This window comes from Pithys albifrons, chromosome 28 (assembly GCF_047495875.1).
Source record: "Pithys albifrons albifrons isolate INPA30051 chromosome 28, PitAlb_v1, whole genome shotgun sequence".
Classification (NCBI taxonomy): domain Eukaryota; kingdom Metazoa; phylum Chordata; class Aves; order Passeriformes; family Thamnophilidae; genus Pithys; species Pithys albifrons.
The window spans coordinates 4281477-4290780 of NC_092485.1; the positions used below are offsets into that span (position 1 = coordinate 4281477).

The 9304-nt window shown below is 50.1% G+C and overlaps 1 protein-coding gene across 1 annotated transcript in view; it reads right to left on the reverse strand.

Annotated features, from left to right (window-relative positions):
* The window catches only part of CR1 (complement C3b/C4b receptor 1 (Knops blood group)), a 78011-nt gene that overhangs the window by 52738 nt on the left and 15969 nt on the right, over positions 1-9304 (reverse strand). The window contains exons 15-25 of the mRNA XM_071578424.1: positions 8244-8432; positions 7640-7831; positions 6723-6822; positions 5258-5340; positions 4568-4762; positions 4356-4415; positions 4115-4243; positions 3814-4002; positions 3417-3495; positions 1141-1197; positions 21-200 (exon numbers count right to left, since the gene is read on the reverse strand). Of these exons, the coding sequence (XP_071434525.1) occupies positions 21-200; positions 1141-1197; positions 3417-3495; positions 3814-4002; positions 4115-4243; positions 4356-4415; positions 4568-4762; positions 5258-5340; positions 6723-6822; positions 7640-7831; positions 8244-8432 (1453 nt within the window). The remainder of the gene's footprint in view (positions 1-20; positions 201-1140; positions 1198-3416; positions 3496-3813; positions 4003-4114; positions 4244-4355; positions 4416-4567; positions 4763-5257; positions 5341-6722; positions 6823-7639; positions 7832-8243; positions 8433-9304) is intronic.

Genomic DNA, 9304 nt, shown 5'->3' on the forward strand with positions numbered 1-9304 from the left:
GCTCCGGGAAATCCTCTGACGAAACCCTGGCCTGCGGTGGGGAGTGGGTGTGGAAAACGCGGTTCCCCCCGTGCCGGCTCCGCAGGGCACGCCGGGCATCCCGAGGAACGCGCTGCGGCTCTCCGGGAACCCGCTGGCTCAGCTGCTCCTTCACATCGTTTTCGCTGCACCGTCCAGTAAAGAAACTCCTCTCTCCAAAGCTGTCAAATCCCAAAGGAAAAAACCCAAGCCAAAAAGGGCAGCCTGGGAGTCTTGCCAGCTCCAGCTGTGGGACCCTGCACACACCTTAAAGGGTGTGTTTGGAGGGGTGAAGGATCCATTCGTGCCCCAGCACTGGCTCTGCTTCATGTGGGGACAAGACCTGAATCTTCACTGGTGCCACCTGCTCTCTCCAACAGCCCCTGGCCCAGCACAGCTCAGGGGCACCAGGCCCCTGCCAGACCCCCAAATCACCTTCAAACATCACCTGCCTGCCCCTAAGAACAAAACTCCATGGAAAGAAGTTTTTCTGCAAGAAGAGAGGAGAGACAAGGGCTGTCCTCCAGCTGGAGAGGTGACCAGAAGAGCACAGAGTATTAAATCAGCCCCACCCTGAAGCTCCTAAATGAGCTGCTTCTATTAACCCCTATGCACATAACAAAGTTGTGGGGATACCAGTGTTCCCACTGTAACTCTCCCAGTTAAACGAAAAACTCTGAAGGAGATGCTGTGCTGCCCACTGAGGCTCAGGTGTGTCCTCAGGCCTGGTCAGGCACAGCAACAGTGTGGGAAGCACGTGGGAAAGTGGAGCTGCTCTGGGATCCCTCAAGGGGAGAGCCAGAGGAAAGGTTGTGGCTGTGTTTGCTGCCTCATCCCATCCTGCCAGCAAGGGGAATGTGTGTTCCCACCCCAGCTGACCTGCACCTTCCTGTTTGCCTTTATTATGCAGGAAACAGGGATGTCACCACTGAGAAACTCAAACTTACCTGTTTTACTTATTTTGTTTTCTCCACCTTATTTTCCTTTTCAGTACAGTGTGAGCTCCAAGCAGATGTAACAAAAGCACGTGCAGTGAGGCCCAAGGAGGAGTCAAACACCCTGGGTAAAGTACTCCTTTGAAATACTCACTTTTGAACAGGATGATGAATCACATGAACATACCTTGGCCACATATTTTTGCAGGTCACTGTTGACCAGAGGCCAGAATAGGGGTGGTGGCTGCATGATGCAAAAGGAAACTGTTAGCAGGAAAAAATCCCCAACATTTTAAGTCTGGAGCAGTGACCTCAGCATGGACATGGAGATGTTGAAAAGTGTTTGGCAAAGACTCTGTTTAGTGTTGAGTCTCTGTAGGGAGCAGTTCAGATCCACTTCCACCAGAAGGACCATGTGCTGCAGCTCCAGCTCGGTGATGCCCCCTTGCTGACAGGCTGGACCCCTGAGCCAGGCTGTTTTCTTACCCAGGGCCTTGCAGGAGACATCTGAACCTGCTCATCCATCAGGCTCAGACCAGCCTGTCCCTGTGCACCCACATTTGCAGCAGCTGAGCCCTGTGATAGCAGGGCTGGAGCCGGAGCCACCGAGAGCCACTCACTTTATCAGGCTCCCACATCCCCTCCCTGCAGAAATCGAGCCAAGCAGATGGGGGTGGCAGGAGAAGAGCATGTCCAGAGGGCAGCCTGACCTGTGTTTGGTGCAGGGCTGGAACAGCAGGAGATGGCCAGCAAAACCAGCCAGCAAAAACAGTGGTTGGGCTGCTGGAGTTGTTCCAGGCTTTCCATGGAAACTCTCCCTCAGCTCCCTGCCTGCTCCCACTGGCAACATCCTCAGCTGCCCAAACCTTCTGGGACTGACTCTGGGCTGAGCCTCAGCCTCAGACTGGCTGCAGGGCTCAGTCCCAAATGGGCTAAATAGGATTAAGGCAGGTATGCATTGCTCCACCTTCCTTTTCCAGAGCACTTACCAGAAACACTCACATTTCCAAACATTACTGCATGGATTTGCTTGCTTTCCTCACTAATTTTTTTTTAAACAAGTTGAATTTGACTTGGAGGGCACTTAGAAAATAAACGTTCAGAGTGCTGATAAAGAACTGACTGAACAGCAAGTCTGAACTTTGTCAGGATATAACTAAAAGCTGATTCCTTCATAAAACATGACAAGGGAACAGCAGGTGTTTGAAATCACAGACTACCCTTTGTAAACAATTACCATTTATTACTAAATGTAAGTAAAATCCCAGGAAGGCTTTAGTGCTTTGTACAGGACAAAGATGGGGTGAGCAGCCAACAGCATGAACGTGACATTTGCAGGCTCTGTCTTGCAGGTTGACAACACTGGGCAGGATATTTGGCAGTTGTATTTCTGTGTCTGGGCACAGTCAGTGAGCTCACAGCATTGCTGAGCTGCCTTCCTCCCCTTGGAAAGCAGAAGTAGCTCATTTATCTCACAAGATTAGGAGATGCCCAGCCCACTTGTGGCTTTATCTTCCTGTAGTGGAAATATAAACTGCAAAGATCTTAGGTCTAATACAAAAGGAAGCTTTTGCTAAAGAAAGGGCTTAAACAACTGAAGATACAAAGATCAACATTCAATTTAGTGTCTAAAAGACTATGACTTCCTAGAAGAAATGAGCTGATAAATCTGCAAGTTTTGCTTTCAGCACAGCCCTGCTCAGGGCAGCTGGCACGGGTGGATCCCCAAGGGGGCCATGCTAATGTCAGAAATTCCTGGGAAGCTCCTGAAGGGGCTGGGGCTGTGTTTGGGGCGTTGTTGTGGCAGCTGCTCAGTGTTGGTGTCAGGGAGGAAACCCAGGGCTGTGGAAACCCAGAGCCAGGCTGGCTGGGCCATAACCCAGCTCTGCACAAGATCTGGGGGCGTTTCTGGGGAACTGCAGCCTGAGACAAGGCTTGGCAGATCAGCAGGGAATCACAACAGGATTCAGTGTGTTGGAAGAAAACTGCCCAAAGGAAAACTCACATGGGGGAGGAAAATATGGGAATCAACCAATGCTTGCAGAGCTGTTTTTCAGTCAATTGCTAGGAACATTACAATGTATCACCATTAAAAATTGCATTTTACATGTGGGACAGGCCTGATTTAGCTCATTATTTGCCTTAAAGCAAAGAGGAAGAGTCCTAACAGGTGCAACCGTCACATGGGGCACTTTTGGAGCAGACCAGGCAAAGGGTTTGCCTGTTTTATGCTTACAGTGCTGGTTTGTCCACCACAGGAGGGGCAAAGTTTTCTGCTTTTGACCCAAGAGACATGAATCAGGGGTGGGCAAACTCAGTTTGGCCCTGACATCAGAGAAACCAGCCTCTGACTGGGTGCAGGACCCTCCAGTGGGGGCTTTGGCTTCATTACTTACAATGCCACACTTGCAGCTCCCACCTTGTCCCAACAAAGCCAAAGCTCATCCTTTTCATGAGTAAAACAATCCCTTGCAGCGGATGGGGAATCTGCTGTAGCAGCACTTCTGCCATGTCCACCTTCTCCTGGCTGCCCACAATCTCCCTGTGTGGAACAAGGTTGGCATCACCACCCAGAGCAAGGACAGGGGCCTGGCACTCCTAAGGCTACGTGGTACAAAGTTATCTCTTCCTTTTCTAAATGGCTAAAAAATGAGTTAAAAAACAAGCTGCAATAATACAAGGGCAAAGAAATAACTGGTAAATGAAAATATATTTTATACAAAGCAAAGTTTTCTTAAGAATAGGAGGTCGGTGGAGTTCAACCTGAGCTCTGAACCAGACACACAACCAGCAAAAAATATAAACTATACAGAGAAAACTTATAGAATAAAAGAATATGGCGAAAAAAAAAATCACTCACTTCCACAAAATGATGCAACTTTAGACCAGTTTAAGTTCTGAAAGCAGCCGGGTTGGGGGAGGATACCAGAGACTCCCATGTGCTTTGGAGGACACACAGACCCTTTGGCCATCCCAGGAGAAGAGAATTTTTGGGATTTGAGCAAAGGCACCACGAATCTGAACCCTGAGGCAGCACAGCTCCTGGACACTGAAGGGAAACATGGAGAAAAATGAAGACTCCAGGGTTTAGGGCTGGGAGTAACCAGGGAATCCCATTGATGCATTTTATCCTGATCTCCAAATGAACCTCCAGAACTGACCTGAACTCTTGGAGATAGAAAAAGAATGGGAGGAGGAGATGGTATTTTGGAGGGACTTCTTGTAGAGGCTGAGCTTCATCTCCCATGTTAAACCCTTCTTAGAGGGTGAGATGCCATTTCCCTGGGCACCTGAAAGAACAAAATTCCCAGTGTGAAATTCATTGAATGGCCTTTTTCTAGAAATGTTCTAAAGGAGCAAATGAAATGGGGCTGGATTCAATGTTGAATCATTTCGACTCACTTTGGGGAGGGACACTCCTTCCTGTGTCTTTTGCTCCAAGTTTGACAGCTGCACTTTTCTCTAGGGGATAAAGAGTGAGCATTGCAGGAAGCACCAGGCATTAATTGCACTTGACATGTCCTGTACCACAGTATTTAAAGTTGATTCATCCTAAATACTGAACTCATAATAAATATAAAATCATACTGAATACCAAACTGGGATGGAACCACCTTTGCACTCGGGCACAGCTCCACTCCAGACCCCACTGGTTGTGTCCAGGCTTGTGCAACGGATGCTCCCATTCCCAAGGAGTTGGAATCCAGGGTCACAGCTGTACCTCACCGTGGAGTTATAGGGAAAAGTCTCAACACCTTCACCATCATGTTTCCCATTGCTGATTTGAGGAGGGGAAGAGCAGGTAATTACTGCAGGAAAGAAGGATAATGTGAGTATTTGTAAAAGCTTCAGTGATAATGAAAATTCAGGATGTTTCTTGAGTCCACCTAAGATTCTTGAAGACAATAAACTAAAATAAATTCTGGACATCCAAAGGTGGGTAACCTGCACTGCTGTGACTAGATGGGTAACTAGCACTGCTGCCTGTCCCTATTTTCTCTCTTTTGTTCCTGAAGTGTTTCTCTTCTCACATCTTTCTCCCTCTCACCACAAGGGTTCACAAAAAACAAGCAGGCAAAGTTTAAGTCATGAGAAAACATGTTGGTCTTGTGGGAACAAAACTGCTGAAACAGTGTCAGCAGCAGAGTGGGTATTTCTCAGCTGGAATGTTGGAGACAGATCAACCACAGGAAAACAACAAAAACAATGCACAAAGAGAGCTCTGGACTGGATGTTGGGATGCAGGATCTCCTGGAGTGAAGCCCAACGTAAGGTTTAGTCTTACAGTTGAGGATCAATCTTACATTCACAGGTTGGAAGGTTACTCCATTCAACATCATTTCCTTTAAGTTGGCACCAGATGAAACTACTCCCAACTAACTTGTACCTAAGTGAAAATACACACAAAAAAATTTGTGTCACTATCCAGAAACTGAGAATAGTTCCCCCCCTCCCAGTACAAGTATGATTAGGAAAGTAGAAAAGGAGGTTCAAAGCAAGCAGAGGTGCAGACACACTTTGGTTAACAGGAGAACTCCTTGCCTTGCTCTGCCAGAAAATTGATCTATTTTTAGGTGCTTTGCTGCTGTGACTCACTGAGTGCATCTTGCACAGCAGGGCTGGGAAGAGTCGGGGCTGGCAGAGCACACGGGGAGCCCCAGACAGTGCTGAGGTTGGATGTGGGTTCCCTCAGGGGTGCACAGGGGTGGGATTTGCTGAGCCAGGGACTCTCCCTCCCTGCCTGCTTCCTGGTGTCTTTGCAAACACCAAATGCCAGCAGGTGGCTGGTGCACCTTCTCAGCTGCTCTCTGCAAACAGAGGTTGTGGGCTCCTTATCCCTGAAAGTGTCCAAGGCCAGGTTGGACAGGGCTTGGAGCAACCTGGGCTGGTGGAAGGTGCCCCTGCCCATGGCAGCGGTGGGATCTTTAAGATCCTTTCCAACCCAAACCATTCTGTGATTCTGTGATTCAAATGCATCTACAGTAGGGACCAATGAGGGGCATCGGGGATCAAAATACATTTAATTAAAGTGGCTTTTGCATTGGCTTGCTGGAACTCATCCATCTTGTTCTCACAGCTGACACCTTCCCCCACCTCTGAATTACATCCTCCAGCTCAGTAAACCTCATCATTTGGACATGCTGGGTAGTATCTGATCTTGTTCCCTCCACATTATCCCTCCACCCTGATGTGGATCTCCAAAGACTGGCTGAACCCCAGAAGGGTGGGACATGCTGTCATTTCCTCCATGTCCATCCCAAGGGAGAGAAAACTCCTGTGTTATATTTGAAGATGGGAATAACACACCAGATGATGCCAGCTGGTTCCTGTTGGGAGGGAGGAATCCTGGCTGGAGTGGCAAGAGCTGGATTTTTCAGGTCAGTGCAGTGCATGTGGGCCCTGATTGAAGGCAGGAGCAGCCATGAGTCAGCTCCCTGCCTGATGCTGGAAAGTGTGTTTCACTGCAGCCTCCCAGCTCAACACCACTGGATTTGAAACATTTCCAGCACAACCCTTTCTATTCAACACATCTCAAATATCTTAAGCTGAAATGTTTTAAGTAACTTGTTTTGAAGTCTGTATTTACAAGCTGACAGGACAACTGGCCCTGTTGGGATGGACACCCAGGGGCAGTTAAACATCCTCTGGCTGGCACTTGAAGGAAAAGGCAGCCATAAATCAGGCCCTGGTCCCTTCCCTCGGGCTGTGTCTCATTCCAGAGCTGTGTCCCACCAGCAGCAACAGTGTGGGCAGTGCCCCATCACTCACCCATCCTCGCAGAACACGTTCACTTTTGCTCCAAACTGCAGGTCTGTGAGGGGCACCGTCCTCCCCCCGGGCAGCGCTGCCAGGGCACCACAGGACCTTCCTGGGGGCACAGACCAGAGCACAGAGCGATGGGGAAATAAAAAAGGCTGAGTAAGGCACAGGCTTAGAGAATCCCAAAGCTTTTGCTTCACAGGCATCACAGCCAAGCTGGCAGGAGCCAGAGAGAGGTGATGGGGAAGGTGTGGGTCCCAGAAGGCTCCACACTCACAGCAGTCATCCCCTTGCAGCAGGGCAAAGAAGAACATTTGCAGAGATGTTCCACAGAATCGTGGAATGTTCTGACTTGGAAGTGATCCACAAGGATCATCAAGTCCAGCTCTTCAGTGAATGGCCCATACAGGCATCAAGCCCCTGACTTTAGCATTATTCATACCATTATATGAGCTTATCTCAGTTCATCTCCATCTCAATGGATTGGCAGCAACTTACTCAGCTATGAAAAATGTATTGCTGCCACATCATCAGTCTTAGTATTCCATGGACATCACCACAAAACATGTCTTCATTTTGAAATTCAGTGCTGGAATAATGAACTGGGGTTTGCCCTGTGCACATACCCCATGCAAACACCTTTAGGATTAGCTCATGAAGGTTGGACAAGACCTCCAAGATCATCGAGTCCAACCAAACATTTCCTAACACAAAAATCAAACCAGGTCTGTGCCAGCAGAAAAAAAAGAACATTATTGATAGTTCTGCTGCTTCTGCTGTTCAGTTTTAAATAGGAATGGCAAGGAATATCCACCTCTTTTTGTATTAATGGAGCTGTTGGGATAACTGCCAAGCTGCATTTTGGGCTGCAGGTTGGGAGCAGCCACCCAACCTGCTCTGAACTCCAAAGCTGCAGAGATACTTACTCCTGCACAGCTCAGCAGCTTCTGACCACGTCAGGTTCTCAAGGCAAGTGCTGGTGGGGGAACTTGCCGAGGTGTTCTCGTAGCCAGGACGGCACACGTAGGTCACGTTGGTCCCAACGGGGAAGAAATTCCTCAACTCATCCTCCTTGGACAGGGCAGCAAACTGCAGCCTGGTGGGGGCAGTGCAGCTCCCTGGCAGCCAAGGAAAGCCAGCCTGAAAGAGCTGCCCACCAGGAGCATGCAAAACAAACCTTGGCATTGCAGGGATGGCTTCTGGAAAGCTCCTTGCTCATTGTAGGTTAATCCTGTTGCTAAACTGTTGATTGCACCAAAGCACTGCTGGAGAGGCGTGAAGTGCTCAGGGAATGCTGTTAGTAGGACATTGGGAACCCTGGGCATGTGCTGTGGGACACCACAGGCTCCAGCTCCCCTCCCAGAGGCACAGACCCTGCAGCCACCAGCAGCTCTGAGGAGCAGCAGAGAAGGGGAGCAGGTTTGTCCCTTGCCAGGAGGGGCAGTGCCAGTGCAGAGCAGCCACTGGAAGGGACAGGAATTGTAAGCCAAGCAGGAGACAGGAGCTGTTTCAGAGGAAGGGCATATTTACGGCCACAGGGCTCGGGCAGCTTGGACCAGCGGTTGCCAGGCAGACACTCCATCATGTCTGGCAGCCCAGGGATCTTGAGGGCACCTTCCATGCAGGTGTATGTCACCCTGGAGCCCACAGGGAAGCTGCTGGAGTGCTCATCGCTGGATGGTCTGGAGTAGGTCAGGAGAGGTGGGGGCCCACAGTCACCTGTGGCAGGAGAAGACCTCATTGGGTGAGGACTCCATTCCCTGGCCCCTTCCCCAGCCCCACTGAGCACCCCAGGAGGGTGGTTGGGATGGCCCAGGCTTTGCCTGCAGACAAAGGCACCACACAGGGCTGTGAGATCATCAAGCAATGGGTCCCCAGGCTTGGGGGTGGTGGCATCACCTATCCCAGCCCCTGAGCAGCAAGGTGGGATCCAGGCAACTTTCTCTGATCCTCCCCATGCATCCCATGGCCCCATACTCACCATGAGCCACAGGCAAGCTGAGGAGCCCCAGCAAGGCCAGGAGCAGCATGGGGTGGCCAGACCCCTGTGCCCTGGCAGGTGTCCCACAGCTCAGGATGCCTTGGTGGCTGCCCAGTCCTGGTTCTCCAGACTTCATTGCAGCAATTCCTGTGCTCCTCTGTCGAGCACCGTTGGCTCCAGGGGCTGTCTCCAAAGCTGGGAGGAGATGCACTGCAGCAGACTCCACCAAGCCTTGGGAGCAATGGAAATCCTTCCAGAACACCCACAGAGTGAAACCCTCTGGGGCACAGAGAGCAGCCAGGGTGGGGGACAGCTGTCACCCACAGGCCTGAGCCTCCTGGTCTTCCTGCTCCACCATGAGGGATGGGAGAATAATTCAGCCCTTCTATTTGTCCTGAGACAGGCAGTGAGCACTGACCAGCACAGTGTTACCAAACCACGTGCTCCCAGAGCAGAAAAGATACCTCCCAGCCCAAGCTGTGGCCAGGGTAGGAAAATACCTACTTATTAATTTGCTGGCAGGTGATGCACCACAGACGAGCAGAGTTAGTGAAGCAAATAAAAGCATTTTCCTTTTTGTTTGCCATTTTTTTTCTCAATTGCCTGACTC